Genomic DNA, 25,766 nt, shown 5'->3' with positions numbered 1-25,766 from the left:
TGCATTTAGTATTTTGTAAAAAACCTGATAGAATGATAAACCTGCCATCCTTGTCAATAATTTTTTGAGATAGTCTAAACGTCAGTCGTTTTGCTATTAAAATACTGACGCCCCTAGATGCCCCGGTACCTGGTGCTGAGTAGGCCTGGCCTACCCATCTCTGTCTCAACTTAATAGAGTCCTCATCCTTCAAATGTGTCTCCTGCAACATCGCAACATCACAGTCCAGGGATTTCAAATGACTAATGACTTTATATCTCTTTGTTTTATTTGAAACCCCGTTTACATTCCAACTAATCATGTTAATTGTGGCCATCAAAAATTATATTGCGCTTTAGCTTGTTGAAAAGGTTGACAACAAAATAATTATTAATAATAATAATAATAATAATAAAATACAGAATAAAAATAGAACATAGTTAAAAACATACTATAAACAGTTCCTGTGATAGGCTAAATCAATTACAGTAGGCTAATAGATTAATAGTAAGGTGAAGCTTGTTGGATGAGCCTCTTCTATATCCCATAAACAACTAACTACCTAACAACTAATTAACTAACTTAACGAACACTACCGAACTACCAAGTAATAACTAAGACTACAATGCACAGACACCCTGATGTTTCTCTGCATGTGTACCTGTCTCCCAGTCTACCCAGCGAAGCGTCGTAACCGCCACAGTGTGGCAGGGCCTCAGTACATGGGCAGCCGGGCGGCGCCTCCAGAGAGAGTTCCTGTCAGACGCAGCAACACCATGCCTCCTAACCTGGGACACTCTGGCATGCTGGGACGCACAGAGGACAGGGTCAGCCCAGGTAAGGATACTCTGAGAAGCTGGTACGGGTCACAGAGGAGAGGGACAGCCCAGGTAGGACATTCTGGGACGGGTCACAGAGGACAGGGACAGCCCAGGTAGGACATTCTGGGATGGGTCACAGAGGACAGGGTCAGCCCAGGTAGGACATTCTGGGACGGGTCACAGAGGAGAGGGTCAGCCCAGGTAGGACATTCTGGGGCGGGTCACAGAGGAGAGGGTCAGCCCAGGTAGTACATTCTGGGTCGGGTCACTGAGGAGAGGGTCAGCCCAGGTAGGACATTCTAGGGCGGGTCACAGAGGAGAGGGACAGCCCAGGTAGGACATTCTGGGACGGGTCACAGAGGACAGGGACAGCCCAGGTAGGACATTCTGGGACGGGTCACAGAGGACAGGGTCAGCCCAGGTAGGACATTCTGGGATGGGTCACAGAGGAGAGGGTCAGCCCAGGTAGGACATTCTGGGACGGGTCACAGAGGAGAGGGTCAGCCCAGGTAGGACATTCTGGGGCGGGTCACAGAGGAGAGGGTCAGCCCAGGTAGGACATTCTGGGGCGGGTCACAGAGGAGAGGGTCAGCCCAGGTAGTACATTCTGGGTCGGGTCACTGAGGAGAGGATCAGCCCAGGTAGGACATTCTAGGGCGGGTCACAGAGGAGAGGGTCAGCCCAGGTAGGACATTCTGGGTCGGGTCACTGAGGAGAGGATCAGCCCAGGTAGGACATTCTAGGGCGGGTCACAGAGGAGAGGGTCAGCCCAGGTAGGACATTCTGGGGCGGGTCACAGAGGAGAGGGTCAGCCCAGGTAGGACATTCTGGGGCGGGTCACAGAGGAGAGGGTCAGCCCAGGTAGCACATTCTGGGGCGGGTCACAGAGGAGAGGGTCAGCCCAGGTAGGACATTCTGGGGCGGGTCACAGAGGAGAGGGTCAGCCCAGGTAGCACATTCTGGGACGGGTCACAGAGGAGAGGGTCAGCCCAGGTAGCACATTCTGGGACGGGTTACAGAGGAGAGGGTCAGCCCAGGTAGCACATTCTGGGACGGGTCACCGAGGAGATTCCGGTCACCGGCCGATCGATCGGCGCATCTCTACTGTGGTGGAACCGGACTCATCAATTATGGTCGTGGACGGATGGATCTTCATGATCAATATAGGTTTAATAGTGAGACACATAGTAAAAAAATACATGTAGGTTAAATGAGCTGGGCTAAGAGGAGTCCTTTCATCCCGGCCAGCTAGGACAACACTGAGGTTAGAGAAGGGGACACTGGCCTTAAGAGTAGAGAGCGGTGGGGGCTTGGCTCTCCCCATCTAGAAGAGTGATCTAAAAACCAAAAGATCATGGTCTGTGTTTCTTAACTTGTCGCTTTTACCACCTCTGTCTAGGGCTGCACGATTAATCGTTTTTTAATCGAAATCGCGATTTGGAATGATGCAATTATCAAATCGCCAAGCCTGCAATACATTTTTTTTTTTTTAACCATGAAGTCCCATTGAGATACAAGATCTCTTTAGACCTGGCCAAGATGACAGCAATAACATTTGCAATACATCACACAGCAATAAAATGTGCGATACATCACACAAGAACATAATAAATGTGCATGTATACAATACATCACATGTAAACACAAAGCAGAATAGTCTACATGATAGTAAAAGTGTATAATACAGGGTAATACAGTAATTTTGCAGTTGGGACCCGACTACAGAAAGCAGCAACATTCTTCCTGTAAATTTTTTTTTAAATATGTTATAATCGCATCGCAAATCGCAATCGCAATATCTGTCAGAATAATCGCAATTAGATTATTTCCCAAAATCGTGCAGCCCTACCTCTGTCCCACTCATGCATGTGTATCACACACACACACACGCATACACATGCAGTGATATGAGTGTTCTCTACCATGCATTTGTAATGTGTGTGTGTGTGTGTGTGTGTGTAGGCTTAGGTCAGTCTTTGGAGCCAGGCATGGTTCGGATCGTCTGTGGTCATCACAACTGGATTGCCGTGGCCTACGCTCAGTTTGTCGTCTGCTACAGGTAAACACTCACTATCCGTACAAGAGAACGTTCTGCTTAGTGGTGGGGGAAAATATCGATACATAGTAGTATCGCGATACTTTGTGGCGATACAGTATCGATACAAGGACGCCAAGTATCGATATTTTATTATTTATTATAAAAATAAATAAAAAATAAAGTGTATTTTTTTTGTATAAGGAAGTTGCATTGTTCATTTCAATACCTGTAATAGTACAGTAGTCCACACACATGCACACGTGTGCATTCAGTTAAGTTGGAATATGACTGTAATACAAACAGTTCAATTTGTCAGGTACATGCAACACAGATTACAGTGTTGACATCTGTCTGCTTGAGAAAATCCCATTTGCTGCAATAAAAATTATTGAAGTGAGATGAACAGACTGAAAACGTATTTTTTCAGGCTGTTATTGGATAGAGAGAGAGAGAGAATTTTTACACACACTTATACACGGTCCCGCCGGTCCCTCTATCTCCCTCTCGCTCGCTCGTTATCTGCCTCTCTGTCAAAACCCGTTTGAGGAAGTGTCGGGTTACACTATGCGCTACAACCACTGCAGATCAGCTACTTGCTACGTCGCATTGCGAGTCAAATCAGAACAGCTTAGTTGAGTGAGGGAAGATCTCGTGAACTCGAGACTAGACTGATGAGTCAATATGATAATTAATGACACAGGCCACATTGATATAATCCCCAATTGCTAGGATACAATGCTAAACACTGGAAAAGGCCATTTATAATGCATGGGACCTTTAACACATTGGGCGCTAGAGGTCGCTGTGGGCGTATGGCCGTGTGTGCCAGCAGTGTAATGAATGGGGGTACATGCCGGTGTTTGCAGTGCTAAAACTATATTAAATATTATAGCTATGGATCTAATAATATAGTCGATTGTCATTGAGTTTCTGCCGGTCAAGATGCAAAAAACAGATACTTTTTTCATCCATACATTCCTGTTTTTTACTGTGGTGAATATGAGTATAGTTTTAGAATAATTCTGTGTAATCCCAGGAAACGCCGCTAAACAGCGTTTTAGTGCATTTCGCTAGGAACTGTGCCATTCCTCGCTTGGATCAACAATCAATCTGAAATCAATGCTAGATTATCGGTATTATGTTTCATCATGCATGCATGAAAGGGTGGGGGGGGGGTTTCTATGCTTCGATCGTCACCAACGGCATATGTTGTGGTGTAACGTTACAGGACACACACGGATCACAATGAAGGCATGCTCGGATCAACGCAAGATTGATAACATATAGCACTTACCTTGACTATGATGTACTGCAAAAAGAATATTCCAATTATCTGATCGCCATTCCAAGTATTGATTGGTATCATGTTGCCAAGATAATCCACCAAAAGTACATGAATCCACGGTGCTTGATTCTCCCCAATCCATGTGTTATAAACGTTACTACTGCCCGAGTAGGAAAACCCGGACCGGACTTGTTAGATCAATGTATAGGCTGAGCCAGAGAGAATCCAAGGATGTGCAATACCGGCCGCAAGGCTTTAGGCAGCGGTATTGGACGTTTGCGATCTCTGACCCATTCCCAATGATAACATCAGGCTGGATGGATGGATTATGAATGGAAATATCGAATAAAAAATAACGATGAAAACACAACTTTTCTCGGGTTTGGCGGCCAACGTTCGGCGAGTTAACCTGACTTATCTCGGGTCTGGCGTCCAATGTGTTAATATCGCAATACTCAGCATATCACAATATATTTTGAATCTCAATACTATCGTATCGTGACTTAAGTATCGTGATAATATCCTATTGTGAGGCCTCTGGTGATTCCCACCCCTAGTTCTGCTACAGGTAAACGCTCACTATCAGTACAAGAGAACGTACTGCTATAGGTAAACACTAAACACTCACTAACGGTACAAGAGAATGTTCTGCTACAGGTAAACACTCACTATCAGTACAAGAGAATGTTCTGCTACAGGTAAACTCTCACTATCGGTAAAAGAGAATGTTCTGCTACAGGTAAACTCTCACTATCGGCACAAGAGAACGTTCTGCTACAGGTAAACACTCACTATCAGTACAAGAGAATGTTCTGCTACAGGTAAACACTCACTATCAGTACAAGAGAATGTTCTGCTACAGGTAAACTCTCACTATCGGTACAAGAGAATGTTCTGCTACAGGTAAACTCTCACTTATCAGCACAAGAGAACGTTCTGCTACAGGTAAACACTCACTATCAGCACAAGAGAACGTTCTGCTACAGGTAAACACTCACTATCAGCACAAGAGAACGTTCTGCTACAGGTAAACGCTCACTATCGGTACAAGAGAATGTTCTGCTACAGGTAAACGCTCACTATCAGCACAAGAGAACGTTCTGCTACAGGTAAATGCTCACTATCAGTACAAGAGAACGTTCTGCTACAGGTAAACGCTCACTATCGGTACAAGAGAACGTTCTGCTATAGGCAAACACTAAACACTCACTAACGGTACAAGAGAATGTTCTGCTACAGGTAAACACTCACTAACGGTACAAGAGAATGTTCTGCTACAGGTAAACGCTCACTATCGGCACAAGATAATGTTCTGCTACAGGTAAACGCTCACTATCAGTACAAGAGAATGTTCTGCTACAGGTAAATTCACTATCCGTACAAGAGAACGTTCTGCTATAGGTAAACACTAAACACTCACTAACGGTACAAGAGAATGTTCTGCTACAGGTAAACTCTCACCATCAGCACAAGAGAATGTTCTGCTACAGGTAAACTCTCACTAACGGTACAAGAGAATGTTCTGCTACAGGGAAACACTCACTAACGGTACAAGAGAATGTTCTGCTACAGGTAAACTCTCACTAACGGTACAAGAGAATGTTCTGCTACAGGTAAACACTCACTATCAGTACGAGAGAATGTTCTGCTACACTCACTATCTGTGTGTCTCCAGAGTAAAGGGGTGACAGCTACCTTTAACTCACTGTGTCTCCAAAAGTGAAGTAGTTGACAGGTAGCTAACTTTAACTCTCTGTGTCTCCAAAGTGAAGTAGTTGACAGGTAGCTAACTTTAACTATCTGTGTCTCCAGAGTGAAGGAGTCGACGGGATGGCAGCAGGTCTTCACCTCTCCTCGTCTGGACTGGGTGATTGACAGGGTGGCTCTCAACGCCAAGGTGATGGGCGGGTCGCTAGGCGACAACGACAAGATGGTGGCTGTCGCCGCAGGAACAGAAATTATCCTCTGGGCCATCTGCCCCGATGGCAATGGAAATGAGATTGGTGAATAATTGTATTATTATGATTATATTAGTATTATTGTCATCATCTGACTTGCTTGCCCTTTCAGCTATTAAAAGGTATCCTGTCCAGCTACTCCAGTTTGTTTAGACTGAGTTGGATTTCAGATGGTTCTACCCAGACTCTGCTGCTTACAGCTAATAGGTTATCTCTGGTTCTGACTGTCAATATCCTGTTTCCTGTAGGCGTGTTCAGTCTAAATGTTCCTGTGGAGGCTCTCTTCTTTGTTGGTAATCAGCTGATCGCCACCAGCCACACAGGGAAGGTGGGCGTGTGGAATGCCGTCACCAAACACTGGCAGGTAGGAAGACCTAGAATCCTCCTGTCTATAAAAGACGCAGCAATGAGTTGCAAGATACAGAGCTACGGATAAAAGAAAGAGGACATTGATTTCTGTACATCAGTCCTGGAGGGAAACAATGACCTCAATCAAATGGCCCTTTCTATTGGCTGGTCCATAACACTTTACTCATCTTCTGAACTCTATTTTGTAATTTTAGAGCTGACTTTACTGATCTGTTCTATATTGTGTCATTCCAGAACTATATTGTGTCATTCTAGAATTATATTGTGTCATTCTAGAAGTGGCTACTGATCTGTTTTATATTGTGGCATTATAGAACTATATTGCCATTCTAGAACTGACTACTGATCTGTTTTATATTGTGTTATTCTAGAGCTGACTACTGATCTGAAATATATTGTGTAGTTCTAGAATTATATTGTCATTCTAGAGCTGACTTTACTAATCTGTTCTATATTGTGTCATGTGTCAATGGAATTGTATTGTCATTCCAGAACTCACTTTTCTGATCTGATCTATATTGTGTTATTCTAGAACTGACTTTACTGATCTGTTCTATATTGTGTCATTCTAGAACTTACTTCTGATCTGTTCTATATTGTGTTGTTCCAGAACTGACTACTCATCTGATCTATATTGTGTCATTCTAGAACTCACTTTACTGATCTGTTCTTTATTTTGTTATTCTAGAACCGACTTTACTGATCTGTTCTATATTTTGTTATTCTAGAACCGACTTTACTGATCTGTTCTATATTGAGCTATTCTATAACTGACTACTGATCTGTTCAATATTGTGTCATTCTAGAACTCACTTTTCTGATCTGATCTATTGTGTCATTCTAGAACCAGGATGTGGTTCCTATCAACAGTTACGACACTGCCGGCTCCTTCCTCATCCTCGGCTGCAACAATGGATCCATCTATTACATTGGTAAGACCAGCGCAGTGTCTGTAAACCCCAGCAGTGAGGTTCAGTATCTAAACGTTATGATGGTTTAGTAGCAGTACAGTCTTTTCAGTACAGATGTTAAGTATCTTAACTTCATGGTGGTTGAGTAGCAGTATGGTCTTTTCAGCGTCTTTGTTACCTAGAAACAAAGGGTTAATAGATACATGAATGGACTCCTGAACACTGCTCTGTTCTCTGTTGTCTCCAGATGTCCAGAAGTTTCCTTTAAGGATGAAGGACAACGACCTACTGGTGACAGAACTGTACAGAGACCCAACTGAAGACGCCATCACTGCCCTCAGCGTCTACCTCACGCCCAAAACTAGTATGGTGGCCAATACCACTACTACTAACAATAGTAATAACACACAGCCCTGCTGCTTCTACTACTACTATTACTGCTTCTACTATTACTTCTACTACTGCTACTGCTTCTACTATTACTACTGCTGCTGCTGCTACTACTACTGCTGCTGCTACTACTGCTACTGCTGCTGCTACTACTGCTAATATTACTGCTTCTACTATTACTTCTACTACTGCTACTGCTTCTACTATTACTGCTGCGCTGCTACTACTGATGCTACTACTACTACTACTGCTGCTACTACTGCTACTACTACTACTGCTGCTACTATTACTGCTACTACTACTACTACTACTACTACTACTACTGCTACTACTACTACTGCTGCTACTATTACTGCTACTACTACTACTACTACTACTACTACTGCTGCTACTACTGCTGCTACTACTACTATTACTGCTGCTACTGCTGCTGCTACTACTGCTACTGCTATTACTGCTTCTACTATTACTGCTGCTGCTGCTACTGCTACTGCTATTACTGCTTCTACTATTACTGCTGCTACTACTACTACTACTGCTACTACTACTATTACTGCTGCTACTACTACTACTGCTGCTGCTGCTACTACTGCTAATATTACTGCTTCTACTATTACTTCTACTACTGCTACTGCTTTTACTATTACTGCTGCTGCTACTACTGATGCTACTACTACTACTACTGCTGCTACTACTACTGATGCTACTACTACTACTTCTACTATTACTGCTGCTGCTGCTACTACTGCTGCTGCTACTACTGCTTCTACTACTACTGCTACTACTACTACTACTACTGCTACTACTACTACTACTACTGCTACTACTACTGCTGCTACTACTGCTGCTACTACTATTACTGCTGCTACTACTACTACTACTTCTACTATTACTGCTGCTGCTGCTACTACTGCTACTGCTATTACTGCTTCTACTATTACTACTACTACTACTACTACTACTACTACTACTGTGACTAACTTTATTTAGGGATGGGCATGAGTAATGTTTTCCCAGATCGAGTACTTGCATCAATTAGTAGTAGTGCTTGATCAATTGTTTAGGGAAATCTATTTTTAGAATGCATCTTAAAGCACATGGCAGCAGCAATAACAAGATATTGAGCAGAAACACACACACACAAATTTTTTTGTACATAACAATGCACAGAAATATACCCCATGCTTAATTCATATTGTCAGTCAAAACAGTCAGTTACCATTTGTAATAATTACCTCCACTTTCTGCATCAGTTGTCTCCGCTCATGGAATGGCAGGTCCATATCAATAGTTTGAATGCTACGCAAAGTAGGCGACATGTTGTTGGTACAATTTGGAAATTCACAAACACAAACGCTGTTTTTATCTTTTGGATAATGCTAAGCTAACAAACTTTTTGCAGTAACGTGTGTACTATTCATGCTCCACAGCATTCAGCTTTCTGCAACAATCTCACACCGCATGAGATTTCAGAGTGATATTTCTGTTTCATTGGCACAAACAGGCACTTTTGGTGGATGTATTTTGTGGTAACCAAATAAAAAAAATTATTAATAAAATTAACTCAAAAAACAATTGAGTTCAGTTGAAACGATTACTCATGCCCATCCCTACTACTATTACTACTACTACTATTTCTACTACTGCTGCTACTACTACTACTATTTCTACTACTAATACTATTATTACTACTGCGGCTACTACTACTACTAGTACCGCTACTATTACTACTACTACTACTGCTACTACTACTATTTCTACTACTACTACTACTACTACTACTACTACTACTATTATCATACTACTACTGCTACTACTGTAGGGCTGAGCCCAAACGTTCAAACCTTTGTTCGTTACGTTGGCATTCAAATTCTAAATCAACATTCGAATTTTTTATTTCTTATAAACAATTTAAAAAAAAGAATAATTTTCTTTAAATAATTTTTTTCTATTCATTCTGTTTAAACTGGTGTTTTTCTTCACAGTTGCAGATAAAGATTAGGCTGTACTAATATTATATATATTATATAAACTGATATTAAGTTATATTCATTAAAGAAAGTTGATTTAATTGATTTAGTTGGGCTGGGGCTTCTCCCTGGGCTGGGTCTGGGTCTGGAAAGTTGATTTAATAAAATAAAAAAATACAAATTTAATCAGATTAATCACTTTATTCAAATTGAGGATTTAGTTTGAGAATATAAAAAAGAAAAAAAAAATATATATATATTTTATATTTTTTTTAACTAAAAACGAAGGTTCGAAAAACCCTGACGAAGTTCGAATCCCAAAAACAGACTTCGGGGACAGCCTTATACTACTGCTGCTGCTACTACTACTTATACTACTACCGCTACTATTATTATTACCACTACTATTACTGCTGCTGCTGCTGCTGCTGCTGCCGCTGCTACTACTACTACTACTACTACTACTACTACTACTACTACTACTACTACTACTACTACTACTACTAGTACTACTACTACTGCTACTAGTACTACTACTACTGCTACTAGGGGCGACGGTGGCTCAGACACTTAACCCCTAAATGCTCCCGATGAGCAGGTTGGCACCTTGCATGGTTGCCTCCACCGTCTGTGTGTGAATGAATGGGTGAATGTGAGCCTTTGGATAAAAGCGCTATATAAATGCAGTCCATTTATCATTTACCATTTACTAGGACTACTACTACTATTATTACTACTACTGCTGCTGATGCTGATGCTACTACTATTGCTACTACTATTACTACTACTACTGCTACTGCTGCTGATGCTACTACTATTGCTACTACTATTACTACTACTATTACTGCTGCTGCTGCTACTACTACTATTTCTACTATTACTACTGCTGCTACTACTACTACTTATACTACTACCGCTATTATTATTACTACTACTACTACTACTACTACTACTACTACTGCTACTAGGGGCGACAGTGGCTCAGGAGGTAGAGTGGTTGTCTGGTAATCAGAAGGTTCCTGGTTAGATTCTGGCTCCTCTTGGCAGTGTGTCGAAGTGTCCTTGAGCAAGACACTTAACCCCTAAATGCTCCTGATGAGCAGGTTGGCACCTTGCATGGTCGCCTCCACTGTCAGTGTGTGAATGTTTGAATGAATGGGTGAATGTGAGGCATAACCTGTAAAGCGCTTTGGATAAAAACGCTATATAAATGCAGTCCTCATTTTTTTCCCATTTACTAGGACTATTACTACTGCTACTACTGCTGCTACTACCACCTACTAATACTACTAATACCACCTACTACTACTACTGCTGCTACTAAATTTTTTTGTAGAAAATTACACCTCACAAAATTACACTGCAAAACGTGTATATTTTATATTTGCAGACTAGAGATTGAGAGGTATCAATATTTAGGCCTTTCTCTGGTAAGCTAATATGACATATTTGTTGTCTACAGATTGCTTGTGATCTCAAGTTTCATATGATACCATCATCTTCATGCTAGCTTAAATGCTTGCTTTGGTTAACCACAGCATTATTATTAGGGCCATGGGAGTAGCGGTAATACTTTTTTAGTACTATCTATTTAGTACTATGTACATCAAACAATAGACAGTACACTATACATATCACCATATACATTTAGTACTATGTACATCAAACAATAAACAGTACACTATACATATCACTATATACATTTAAATTAGTACTATGTGTACATCAAACAATAGACAGTACACTATACATATCACTATATACATTTAGTACTATGTAACTCAAACAATAGACAGTACACTATACATATCACTCCATACAATTAGTAATATGTACATCAAACTATATATAAATAGTTGGGTGGTAGTTGAACTACATTCACATCTCCGTAGCTTTTTCAGTAATGAACTACTTTGAGTCATGTAGTTTAGTTAGGTAGTCCCCTCCTTAAAACACGTCGGGCATTCCTAAGTGAGGATTGGCCTGTCCTCGTCTCTAAATCAAACACACCCACACTTTACTCAGTGTCAGTTCAGTTGTTGCTCTATGTAACTATATGAGATTCCAGACTCAGATTGTGATTATTTTCTGTGATGTACTTTCTTTAGTTTTTCTCCCAAAACTACCTGGTGCAGCTTTAACATTTCATGACTCCCATAAGTCACTGCCCCACATGTCGTGTACTTCCTGATCTTACTGGAGAAATCACTGAAGTATGTTTCCATTTTTGACCAAAACATAAAATGTTCTTAACCCATCTGGAGGCCCTATGCCTAATAATCTAATACTGATAATACTCTGATACCAGCTGATCTGGTTCCCTGTCTACAGGTGACAGCGGCAACTGGATTGAGATAGCGTACGGCACCAGTTCTGGGACGGTGCGGGTCATCGTCCAGCATCCGGAGACAGTCGGGTCGGGACCTCAGCTCTTTCAAACCTTTTCTGTCCACCGCAGCCCAGTCACCAAGATCATGCTGTCTGAGAAACACCTGATATCAGGTAGGTCTGGGTTTCATACAGGCTGTAGTAGAGAAACACCTGATATCAGGTAGGTCTGGGTTTCATACAGGCTGTAGTAGAGAAACACCTGATATCAGGTAGGTCTGGGTTTCATACAGGCTGTAGTAGAGAAACACCTGATATCAGGTAGGTCTGGGTTTCATACAGGCTGTAGTAGAGAAACACCTGATATCAGGTAGGTCTGGGTTTCATACAGGCTGTAGTAGAGAAACACCTGATATCAGGTAGGTCTGGGTTTCATACAGGCTGTAGTAGAGAAACACCTGATATCAGGTAGGTCTGGGTTTTATACAGGCTGTAGTAGAGAAGCACCTGATATCAGGTAGGGTTTCATACAGGCTGTAGTAGAGAAGCACCTGATATCAGGTAGGTCTGGGTTTCATACAGGCTGTAGTCACCAGGGAGTGGATTTGGGGGGTTGTAGGGTTAGGGGGTTGAAGGATAGAGTGGTTGTAGTGGGTGGGGTTAGGGCCCAGGGATTAAAGCGCTCCGTCCTACGATGGATTTCCATCAATTTGATTCCAAGTCGCAACGGATTTTCCATCAATTGGCTATCTGGTGTAACGGTCACAAATGTGCCTATTGTATTTCTGTGTTGTTATTTAGTTGCAGTGCCATGTTTGGTCACTAAGTGGCGCTCCATTGTTTGTACCTGATGTAGCTATACGTTTAATTTGATTTAACCTGAGCCAGTGACTTCTTCACTTCCTGTTCCACCTGACTTCCCACAGCAGTGTCAATCGTCAACTGGTTATAGCAGTGTCAATCGTCAACTGTTTTAGTTAGTTATCTAGTAACGATGTGGCTAGTGTTTGTGATCACCATTTATTGATATAGTTGTGTACATTGAATGAATGCCGTATGGTCATACTCCTCATTTTATATGTTGTTAATAATAAATGGGTATGTATGTACCAAATCCCCAAAACTACAACGTCTGGTAAGCTACTTGCTTAGCTATCCTTTCATGCTGACAAGTTGACGTCACACAGCCAGACACCGTTACACTGGTATAATATGATTTGTAGAGGCATACAATCTATTTTGATGTCGGTATTAGGTAGCCTATATAAATTATATATAATATATAGCCTACATATAGTAGGCCTTTATCGGCTACAACTATGCGACAGTGACTTGCGCATATAACGCATGGCACAGACACGGAGCCCTGCGAATCCTGCATACCGTAAACGAACTTGATCATTAATCTAACTGTTGTCCTTGTCCTACACTTATGAAAACATTAAATAATATTTATAGGCTATAGGCTATAGCCTAGCCTACCCTCGTTTGGCCATAATAGCCTATTCTCAAATGGCTATCAGCTGTGTGCTATCTCCTCGCTGATGGACCAGTAGCCTATATCATATCATATTCCTATGTCTCCAAGGAATCGTTGGGCTCTGGGGAAGAAGGGTTGGGAACCCCTGCTATAGCCTATCCTTTATAATGTTATAGGCTATTTTATTTAGAGTAGTCTATTTATGATTTTTGTCATAGCCGGTCGCAGTTATGCTGTGGCTGAGACAGATCGAGATTAATGAAGCTGCTAAGAGACTGCTAAGTGACAGCCACGATTGAAAAATAATGTACTTCCTTTCTTGACAATAGCCTATAACAACAATACGAGAGAGAGCATACAAGAACAATGAATCTCACTGCCATATGTAGCCTACGCCATGTGTAGCCTGCCTATGTGATCAATAAAAACTTGAATTCCATCACATCTGTGCGCAAGCTCACAAATAGGCACACAAGCCGACGTTATTAGGCCTAACTATATAGCCTACATCTATAAACGTCACACAAGCAAATGAACCTATACGAGTGTCTTAATGTGCAGCAAGCATTATAAATAGCTTGTTGAAATGGCCTAATCAAGATTGCAATCAAATCAAAGTTTGGATTTAGCCTGATTTATTTGATGAATTGAAAACAGTATTGATATTACGTAAAAGCAAACTGGCAATAGAAAATATGTTCAAAATAATCGAGTTCCCTTAAAACGCCAACGCTATTAAATAAAAGAAATATATACAGTGGAGGTTAAAATAAGAATATGACTTGGCCTGAAAAAAGGAGGAGAGTCAGGAGATTTTCTTTAGCTTTAATCCCTGGGTTAGGGGTTGTAGTGGGTGGAGGTAGGGGCCATAGTGGGTGGGGTTAGAGGGATGTAGTGGGTTAGGGTTAGGGGTTGTAGTGGGTGCAGGTAGGGGCCGTAGTGGGTGGGGTTAGAGGGATGTAGTGGGTTAGGGTTGTAATGGGTTATTTGAGGTTATTCGAGATTGAGGTGTTATTAGGGCTGACCTTCGAAGCTTTTTTTGGCAATCGAAGCTTCGGGGCCGAGCTTCGATTTTAATTCGAAGCTTCAAATCTTTTTTTTTTTTTTTTTTATCTTATGTTGTGGGACTTGTACAGCACTTTCATAAACGTTGTTTTTAAATGTGCTCTATAAATAAAGTGGGTTGGAGCCCCTTTCGTGACTGAGCCAACAAGGTTTCACTCTGCTGTGTGATTTAATTCAAGGTGGATCGCTGTTGTCGTTTGAACAACTTCAGATTTCATGGGAACTACCAATCCCCCAAATCAAGAATGTTTAAGATGAATGAAGTAAGATTTTGATTATTTGAAATATGGCCTGTGTAGACTAAACTATGCACAGAATTATGTCAGTCTACAAGGTCCGGATTCTACATGGTCCGGCAATGTAGACCTTGTAGACTCCACTACAGACCAATTATCAGTGAATGTTCATGCATTTTTAAGAAGGGCAACTTCCACAAAAAAACTAAGAACTCACCAAAACATCTCAGTAGCACCTTATCTAAATTTTATTTCCTATTTTGTTTATTCATCCCAGTATCTTTCTTTCTTATGTGTGGAATTCTACAAGGCATGTAGGTGTATATGTATTTGAGGATGATATCCTTCAAACAGGCAATAGTGATGATATAATTTGGGCAGTGCTGAGCTGGGTTACTTTCCTCCAGTGTATTTGTCCCCCGGCCCCACCCAATGGCCCCATATATGCGCGCGCACACACACACACACACACACACACACACACACACACACACACACACACACACACACACACACACACACACACACACACACACACACACACACACACATACATACATTTACATTTAGTCATTTAGCTGACGCTTTTATCCAAAGCGACTTACAAGTTCTGTACGACAAGACAGCAAGAAGGGTACAACTCTATCAGCTGAGTAACAATGTTTATCAAAGTGTTGCGTGTTACAGTGTAGGTTAGTTTATTAGGAAAAGTGCATGACAGTAAGGTTAGTCACGGTTAGATTTTTTTTTTTTTTTTTTTTTTTTTTTTTTTTTTAATATATCATTTCAGATAGGGGAGCTCCAGTAGCTCACCGCGTACCTCGAACGCTATTTCGGCGTCGGGGACAACCGTGCGCGTCACGGATCTGGGGTACACGAGTTCGACTCCCGGACTCGCCGTATTTTCTCAGAGTGTCTTTCCCCCCATCTATACCCCATTCAACCTGTATCTGTCGGTCATACTTGACCAGAAAAAGCGATAAACGCGAAAAGAACCAGCTGACTGGTCAAAGTTTAAAAAAAAAAAAAATCATTTCAGATAATGGTTGAAGAAGTGAGTCTTTAGTCGACGGCGAAAGATTGGACGGGATTCGGCTGTCCTAACTGGGATGGGTAGTTCTCACACACACACACACACACACACATACACACACACAAATCGAAGTAAAAAAAAAAAAGGTGAAAAAAGAAATTTTGAAACGTTTTTTTTTTTTTTTTTTTTACTTCGATTTTTTTTTTAATGTTCGAAGCTTGTGCCATCGAACGAAGCTTCGAAGTATTTAAGACAGCCCTAATTACAGTACAGTTATACAGCTGAGAGTGTGAAGCTGCTCAGGGTTCTAGGAGTTCTAGCGATGGATATAGATCTAGAGGAGGGACTGCAGCTGGCTGTGTGAATGATGAGAGAGAGAACAGCAGCTCAGATGAACAAGTGACAAGTTCAGGCTTTATGTATGATTATCTGTTGGTGTGTTTATCTCTGTGTGTGTTTGTGTTGCAGTGTGTGCAGACAACAACCATGTGCGTACCTGGACGGTGACGCGGTTCAGAGGGATGATCTCCACCCAGCCTGGCTCCACCCCCCTCACCTCCTTCAAGATCCTCTCATTGGACGATGTTGACGGACATGCTGGCTGCAGTGCAGGCATAGAGATAGGTAACACAGACGCATGCACACGCACAGATAGTTCAGCTAACTAGTTGGGTGTCCATAGGTCTGAAAATAGAGAGTGATAGTTTAGCCTAAGTAACTAACTAGTTGTGTGTCTCACAGGTCCATGTGAAGACAGAGTGGTTCTAGTTTAACTAACTAACTAAAAACACATCAAAACTCTTCAATCAATATCAATTACTACTAGTATGTACTATGCTACTATGCCTATACTACTATCTACTATGCTCGCAGCTACTATACCTATACTAGTGAAGCACTCAAGTTCAACACTGCTAATATGAACAATACCACTTACCCCAGAAATGTACCCCTCCTGCTGACTTGTTGTACCCAATTTGTAAGTTGCTTTGGATAAAAGCATTCAGCTAAATTACTAAATGTAAATGTTATTTGTCTGAATTGTCTCATAGGTCCGTATGGAGAGAGGGATGAGCAGCAGGTGTTTATTCAGAGAGTGGTACCAGACACTGATAAGCTCTACGTTCGACTGTCCTCCAACGGGAAGAGGTGAGACTACAGTTCACGTTATTACCAGGCTGAAAAACTAAGCATGTCTCCGGTAAACACGAGAAAGAGGTCCTTCTGCACGATTGCATTTGGGAAAACAATAATTTTACTGATTTGTCAATGAAATGGACTTAGAATGTCTTTAGTGGAGGTCGGTCCTACTGGTAACAATTGCCTGTCAAGAGAGTTAAACAATCAACAATACAGCTGCCTGTTAGAGAATTAACCTGTTAAGCCCTAGCCATATTTTCAGAAAATCTGCCTAAAAGTACATACCCTAGTAAATGGAAGATTGCGCCACTTCTACAAGGTCCATTTGCATGTTCTTGTTATCTAGGGACGTCAGGGAATGTATTCCCAGTGTCAGAAATATTGTGTCTGTTACTATACTTGAGTAAATTTACCAAAAGTGAAAAATGTTGCTCATTCAACACCTTGAGATCAAGTGTACTAAATTTGTGACGTGAAATAAATCTCGGCCCGGTGCCGGGCCCATTGGGCTTAAGAGGTTTTACAACCAACACTACAGCTGCCTGTCAGAGTTAAACAGAACCACCACTACAGCTGCCTGTCAGAGTTAAACAGAACCACCACTACAGCTGCCTGTCAGAGTTAAACAGAACCACCACTACAGCTGCCTGTCAGAGTTAAACAGAACCACCACTACAGCTGCCTGTCAGAGTTAAACAGAACCACCACTACAGCTGCCTGTCAGAGTTAAACAGAACCACCACTACAGCTGCCTGTCAGAGTTAAACAGAACCACCACTACAGCTGCCTGTCAGAGTTAAACAGAACCACCACTACAGCTGCCTGTCAGAGTTAAACAGAACCAACGCTACAGCTGCCTGTCAGAGTTAAACAGAACCACCACTACAGCTGCCTGTCAGAGTTAAACAGAACCACCACTACAGCTGCCTGTCAGAGTTAAACAGAACCACCACTACAGCTGCCTGTCAGAGTTAAACAGAACCAACGCTACAGCTGCCTGTCAGAGTTAAACAGAACCACCACTACAGCTGCCTGTCAGAGTTAAACAGAACCAACGCTACAGCTGCCTGTCAGAGTTAAACAGAACCAACGCTACAGCTGCCTGTCAGAGTTAAACAGAACCACCACTACAGCTGCCTGTCAGAGTTAAACAGAACCACCACTACAGCTGCCTGTCAGAGTTAAACAGAACCACAACCACAGCTGCCTGTCAGAGTTAAACAGAACCACAACCACAGCTGCCTGTCAGAGTTAAACAGAACCACCACTACAGCTGCCTGTCAGAGTTAAACAGAACCAACACTACAGCTGCCTGTCAGAGTTAAACAGAACCACCACTACAGCTGCCTGTCAGAGTTAAACAGAACCACCACTACAGCTGCCTGTCAGAGTTAAACAGAACCACCGCTACAGCTGCCTGTCAGAGTTAAACAGAACCAACACTACAGCTGCCTGTCAGAGTTAAACAGAACCACCACTACAGCTGCCTGTCAGAGTTAAACAGAACCACCACTACAGCTGCCTGTCAGAGTTAAACAGAACCACCGCTACAGCTGCCTGTCAGAGTTAAACAGAACCAACACTACAGCTGCCTGTCAGAGTTAAACAGAACCACCACTACAGCTGCCTGTCAGAGAGTTAAACAGAACCAACACTATAGTCCTCTCTTGTGGAAGGAGAGAGTTGTCAGCATTTCATATCCACGATCACTGATTTAATTAAGAGAGGTCGTGCACAGAAAGTCTGTGTACAACATGGCTGCCTGTAATCGTTGGTAACCACTTTCAAAAGAAAATGCCTCATTTCTGTGCAGTGGTAGAGCAGGTAAAACACTGGAAAAGCATATTATTGTTCTACTGTCGCCTGTTTACAAGACGCCACATTATTACAAATTAGTGTGTTTACATCTAACCCTGTGTGTGTGTGTCTGTGTGTATGTAAATGTGTATATGTATGTATATGTGTGGTGTGTCAGGGTGTGTGAGGTGCGGTCAGTAGACGGTACGTCCATCACAGCCTTCATGGTTCATGAGTGTGAAGGCTCCAGTCGCATCGGCTCCCGGCCACGCCGCTACCTGTTCAGTGGCCACGGCAATGGCAGCATCCAGATGTGGGACCTGACCACCGCCATGGAGATTGCCGGCAAGGTCGACATCAGAGGTCAGAGGTTAAAACAACAACAGGGTTTTCCTAACCCTAACCTACCACTATGTACCTGATGTGATTGGTCGTTCCTTTTATCAGTGTGGCTGATATGGGTTATTGTGATTGGTTGTTTGCTAGCGCTGGGCGGGCCTACGGAGGAGGAGTTACTGGAGCTGTTGGATCAGTGTGACCTGGCTCTGACCAGAACCCCAGACAGCACCCCTAGAGCCTCCACCTGCAGGTATATACACACTAAACCCACCTCTAGAGCCTCCACCTGCTGGTATATACACACTAAACCCACCTCTAGAGCCTCCACCTGCTGTTATATACACACTAAACCCACCCCTAGAGCCTCCACCTGCAGGTATATACACACTAAACCCACCTCTAGAGCCTCCACCTGCAGGTATATACACACTAAACCCACCCCTAGAGCCTCCACCTGCAGGTATATACACACTAAACCCACCCCTAGAGCCTCCACCTGCAGGTATATACACACTAAACCCACCCCTAGAGCCTCCACCTGCTGGTATATACACACTAAACCCACCTCTAGAGCCTCCACCTGCAGGTATATACACACTAAACCCACCCCTAGAGCCTCCACCTGCAGGTATATACACACTAAACCCACCCCTAGAGCCTCCACCTGCAGGTATATACACACTAAACCCACCTCTAGAGCCTCCACCTGCAGGTATATACACACTAAACCCACCCCTAGAGCCTCCACCTGCAGGTATATACACACTAAACCCACCTCTAGAGCCTCCACCTGCAGGTATATACACACTAAACCCACCCCTAGAGCCTCCACCTGCAGGTATATACACACTAAACCCACCTCTAGAGCCTCCACCTGCAGGTATATACACACTAAACCCACCTCTAGAGCCTCCACCTGCTGGTATATACACACTAAACCCACCTCTAGAGCCTCCACCTGCAGGTATATACACACTAAACCCACCTCTAGAGCCTCCACCTGCAGGTATATACACACTAAACCCACCCTAGAGCCTCCACCTGCAGGTATATACACACTAAACCCACCTCTAGAGCCTCCACCTGCAGGTATATACACACTAAACCCACCCCTAGAGCCTCCACCTGCAGGTATATACACACTAAACCCACCTCTAGAGCCTCCACCTGCAGGTATATACACACTAAACCCACCTCTAGAGCCTCCACCTGCAGGTATATACACACTAAACCCACCTCTAGAGCCTCCACCTGCAGGTATATACACACTAAACCCACCTCTAGAGCCTCCACCTGCAGGTATATACACACTAAACCCACCTCTAGAGCCTCCACCTGCAGGTATATACACACTAAACCCACCCCTAGAGCCTCCACCTGCTGGTATATACACACTAAACCCACCCCTAGAGCCTCCACCTGCAGGTATATACACACTAAACCCACCCCTAGAGCCTCCACCTGCAGGTATATACACACTAAACCCACCTCTAGAGCCTCCACCTGCAGGTATATACACACTAAACCCACCTCTAGAGCCTCCACCTGCAGGTATATACACACTAAACCCACCCCTAGAGCCTCCACCTGCAGGTATATACACACTAAACCCACCTCTAGAGCCTCCACCTGCAGGTATATACACACTAAACCCACCTCTAGAGCCTCCACCTGCAGGTATATACACACTAAACCCACCTCTAGAGCCTCCACCTGCAGGTATATACACACTAAACCCACCTCTAGAGCCTCCACCTGCAGGTATATACACACTAAACCCACCCCTAGAGCCTCCACCTGCAGGTATATACACACTAAACCCACCCCTAGAGCCTCCACCTGCTGGTATATACACACTAAACCCACCTCTAGAGCCTCCACCTGCAGGTATATACACACTAAACCCACCCCTAGAGCCTCCACCTGCAGGTATATACACACTAAACCCACCTCTAGAGCCTCCACCTGCAGGTATATACACACTAAACCCACCTCTAGAGCCTCCACCTGCAGGTATATACACACTAAACCCACCTCTAGAGCCTCCACCTGCAGGTATATACACACTAAACCCACCTCTAGAGCCTCCACCTGCAGGTATATACACACTAAACCCACCTCTAGAGCCTCCACCTGCAGGTATATACACACTAAACCCACCCCTAGAGCCTCCACCTGCAGGTATATACACACTAAACCCACCTCTAGAGCCTCCACCTGCAGGTATATACACACTAAACCCACCTCTAGAGCCTCCACCTGCAGGTATATACACACTAAACCCACCTCTAGAGCCTCCACCTGCAGGTATATACACACTAAACCCACCTCTAGAGCCTCCACCTGCAGGTATATACACACTAAACCCACCTCTAGAGCCTCCACCTGCAGGTATATACACACTAAACCCACCCTAGAGCCTCCACCTGCAGGTATATACACACTAAACCCACCCCTAGAGCCTCCACCTGCAGGTATATACACACTAAACCCACCCCTAGAGCCTCCACCTGCAGGTATATACACACTAAACCCACCTCTAGAGCCTCCACCTGCAGGTATATACACACTAAACCCACCTCTAGAGCCTCCACCTGCAGGTATATACACACTAAACCCACCCCTAGAGCCTCCACCTGCAGGTATATACACACTAAACCCACCTCTAGAGCCTCCACCTGCAGGTATATACACACTAAACCCACCTCTAGAGCCTCCACCTGCAGGTATATACACACTAAACCCACCCCTAGAGCCTCCACCTGCAGGTATATACACACTAAACCCACCTCTAGAGCCTCCACCTGCAGGTATATACACACTAAACCCACCTCTAGAGCCTCCACCTGCTGGTATATACACACTAAACCCACCTCTAGAGCCTCCACCTGCAGGTATATACACACTAAACCCACCCCTAGAGCCTCCACCTGCAGGTATATACACACTAAACCCACCTCTAGAGCCTCCACCTGCAGGTATATACACACTAAACCCACCTCTAGAGCCTCCACCTGCAGGTATATACACACTAAACCCACCCCTAGAGCCTCCACCTGCAGGTATATACACACTAAACCCACCTCTAGAGCCTCCACCTGCAGGTATATACACACTAAACCCACCTCTAGAGCCTCCACCTGCAGGTATATACACACTAAACCCACCTCTAGAGCCTCCACCTGCAGGTATATACACACTAAACCCACCTCTAGAGCCTCCACCTGCAGGTATATACACACTAAACCCACCCCTAGAGCCTCCACCTGCAGGTATATACACACTAAACCCACCCCTAGAGCCTCCACCTGCAGGTATATACACACTAAACCCACCCCTAGAGCCTCCACCTGCAGGTATATACACACTAAACCCACCCCTAGAGCCTCCACCTGCAGGTATATACACACTAAACCCACCTCTAGAGCCTCCACCTGCAGGTATATACACACTAAACCCACCTCTAGAGCCTCCACCTGCAGGTATATACACACTAAACCCACCCCTAGAGCCTCCACCTGCAGGTATATACACACTAAACCCACCTCTAGAGCCTCCACCTGCAGGTATATACACACTAAACCCACCTCTAGAGCCTCCACCTGCAGGTATATACACACTAAACCCACCCTAGAGAACACACACACACAACAAATTGTATTTTTATCATCTCTCTCTGTATCTCCCTCTCTCTCTGTATCTCTCTCCCTCTCTCTCTCTTCCTCTCAGTCTCCACTCCCAGCTGACTGAGATCTCCAGGAGTGAGCGTATGTACAGTGGAGGAGGAGGAAGAGGAGGAGGAGGAGGAGGTCCATTCAGTGGCAGCCTTCCACGCCAGGCTCCTCCACCGGTTCCTCACGCCAAACCACACCGAGACGCGACCGTCCCGCCACAGACCCCTTCCCTGGTGACAGCCTCCCCTCACAGTCCCACCCTCACCCCACACAGCCCCGCCCCTGCCTCCCACAGCCCCACCCCTGCCTCCCACAGCCCCACCCCTGCCTCCCACAGCCCCGCCTCCAGCATGTGTCTAGCGGGCGGCCTCAGCCCCCGTCCCTCCAGGACCTTAGAGAGAGAGAGGGATCCTACCGGCTCTCTCCGTAGGGGCAGCTTCGTCGAGCGTTGCCAGGAATTGGCTAAGAACTCAGAGGGGGCAGGGAGCTCTGGGTTAGGTGTGGCAGTGGGGTCGGAGGGCGTGAGGCGTAGCCTGGCGGTGTGTAGCGAGTTAGAGGCCAGACTCGGCCTCCGGTCACCCTCCACCTTCTCCGTCTCGCCTGTCGGACACCTCGCGGTCGGCCTGCCTTCATCGTCATCATCTTCGTCATCGCCGCACCGCAGGGCCACGTTTACCTCCCATGTAAGCCCTGCCCCCGCAGAGGTTAGTCCGACCCGCTCGCAAACCCCCGCCTCACCGAGACGCTCCATCAGTTCACCGCCTGCCGACGTCCCGCCTTCTCCCGACAGCCCGGCCAATCAGGACAGCCTGCCCGGCGGCCCGGTGGCCGCTCCTAAACCTCCTATGAACGAGACAAGCTTCTGATCACGGTGACAAAGAGACAGGGCGGGTCTGACTGGGGGTTCAGGGGTGTGATGAAGAGAAGCCGGCTCCAGAGAGGAAGAGGAGGTCAGAACAGCCTGTTCACGTCTTGCCTTCAGGCCACTGGTTGAGTCACATGCCAGTCATCTGTCAGAGGGCTTTATATAGTCACTGTATAGGCCATGCCCACTTCTGCTGTTGTCTCTTTACTTCCTGTAGCTTGTGAGAAAGATGCTAATGTGGATGGACTGAATAACGATGCATCTATAAGCACCTCACTATCCTCATAACATAGACATCTGTAAAGGAATGGAACAAGGTGTTTTTCAGTCAAAACTGACAGATTTTAAAGGCTAATAACAATGTATCCCTTTCTAGATACAAGCTGTGACTCAATTCAGGGGCTGTATCCTTCGAAGGAGGCCATATCCGTCTGACGGAAATTCAGGAAAAGAAGGCTGCATCTGAAGGAGCCTTCGAAACGGGACAGCCTTGGTCTCGCCGATGTGGTGCAATTCAACGCATGCAGTCTTCAAATGTAGCCTTCGAAGGCTACAACCCCTGAATTGAGACACAGCTACAGTGTCACAGGCTCGGAGGAAGCTGACGGACAAAATGCAGGTAGCGTCCTTGTTGCCTAGAAACAGCAGGTGAATACAGGCTCTATAGTAACATACTAACCAACCACACTGTGATCTCAGAGGTCTCACATGATAGTCAAGTCCCAAGGAGTAGAACAACATGTGTGTTTAGTCACACAATGAATCTTCAGAAACACAAGCGGATTGGCTCAGACGTTCAATGGGCACTTAGCCAAAGAAAAATTCTGATTTATTTTGTCACATAATCTAACGTACCAAAAACTCTGTTTCACAGACATTCATTTAGTTTGACAGTTATTGAGAGTAAATCTGTTTTGAATTTGGCCACCAGTGATGTCATCTACATCATTTCATGAGGCTGTAATCAACAACACAAGGATTCAATGTCCCCGTTGACATCACTGGTGGTCATGTTCAAACTGTCAAACTAAGTTAATGTGTGCAAAACCGTTTAGAGTGTGCAACATAAATCAGCATTGTTTTTAGGTGAAGTGCCCCTTTTAAGATAGCTCATGTTAACCAAATTAGCCAGCCAATTATTGTAACTTGAATCGGAAGCAATTTTCCACCTTATAGGGAGGTGTAGTCTGACGTCACTTTGGACCGCCCACACGGTCCACCCGTTTAGGGATTTATCATTGGGAAAATGGATTATCGGCTATTGTAATAATAATTATGCCTCATGAACATTGGCAAGCTTTCCATTTTTACACAAAATGAGTTCCCTTCTATCACTAACATTATTGTCTTAAGCATTTTTGGTTGAAATAAAATTTGACGTAATTATTTTACAATTAATTGCGAATATTTTCATGTTGAGCTATAGATTGTGGATGAATATGCACAGAAAGGTACACCATGCAAATGTTCATGCTTTATTTATTTTAAACGAGACGATTTATAAATGGGCAATGGGGAAATACATTACGATTTCAAGCGAGGTGGACCGGCCGGAAACAACAATGACGTAACCACTACACCTCCCTATTGTTCTGTTTTGTCAGCTTGATATGATGTTACTGTCATAGCCTGGCTAGGATAGAGCAAAGGAAGGTTTTGCCAACAGTAGAAACAAAAGGCCTCAGACAAGGAAGGCATATAGGTCTGCTAGGAATTGATTGTTTTGATCAATCAATTTACTTGAAGTTGTCAAACATGGATTGAAATCATAGTTTGAATGTGTTACATTACCTGAAAGTACATAAACTCTCCTGTCTCCTTCTGAATGTACACTTATAATCACTCACCACCATGTGTTAAAGCAACAGGCCAACATTATGCTCTTACCGTCTTCTCCAGAGTCAGACAAGAAGATAGATACCAATAATAAAATAATAGCATGGATGTATATAGTGCCTTTCATGGGACCCAATGCCGCTTTACAAAGCAACAACAAGACAAAGAAAATATAAGCAGAAGAAATAATAATGATAAGGACAGGGAGACGACTAGAGGCCGTAGGCCTTCGTCAACAGGTGGGTTTTCAGG

At 44.0% G+C, this 25,766-nt stretch overlaps 1 protein-coding gene across 1 annotated transcript in view; it reads left to right on the top strand.

The window, feature by feature from the left end:
- The window catches only part of shkbp1 (SH3KBP1 binding protein 1), a 41,410-nt gene extending 15,911 nt beyond the window's left edge, over positions 1-25,499 (top strand). Inside the window, exons 6-17 of the mRNA XM_084335019.1 lie at positions 652-816; positions 2,763-2,859; positions 5,936-6,126; positions 6,330-6,445; positions 7,295-7,382; positions 7,609-7,725; positions 12,053-12,223; positions 16,332-16,487; positions 16,916-17,012; positions 18,979-19,163; positions 19,287-19,389; positions 22,869-25,499. Of these exons, the coding sequence (XP_084191145.1) occupies positions 652-816; positions 2,763-2,859; positions 5,936-6,126; positions 6,330-6,445; positions 7,295-7,382; positions 7,609-7,725; positions 12,053-12,223; positions 16,332-16,487; positions 16,916-17,012; positions 18,979-19,163; positions 19,287-19,389; positions 22,869-23,679 (2,297 nt within the window). The 3' untranslated portion in view covers positions 23,680-25,499. The remainder of the gene's footprint in view (positions 1-651; positions 817-2,762; positions 2,860-5,935; positions 6,127-6,329; positions 6,446-7,294; positions 7,383-7,608; positions 7,726-12,052; positions 12,224-16,331; positions 16,488-16,915; positions 17,013-18,978; positions 19,164-19,286; positions 19,390-22,868) is intronic.
- Positions 25,500-25,766: the final 267 nt, after the last annotated feature.

Source organism: Notolepis coatsorum (genome assembly GCF_963971535.1).
Source record: "Notolepis coatsorum genome assembly, chromosome: 1".
In the NCBI taxonomy this organism is placed as follows: domain Eukaryota; kingdom Metazoa; phylum Chordata; class Actinopteri; order Aulopiformes; family Paralepididae; genus Notolepis; species Notolepis coatsorum.
This window is presented reverse-complemented; position numbering and strand designations above follow the sequence as displayed.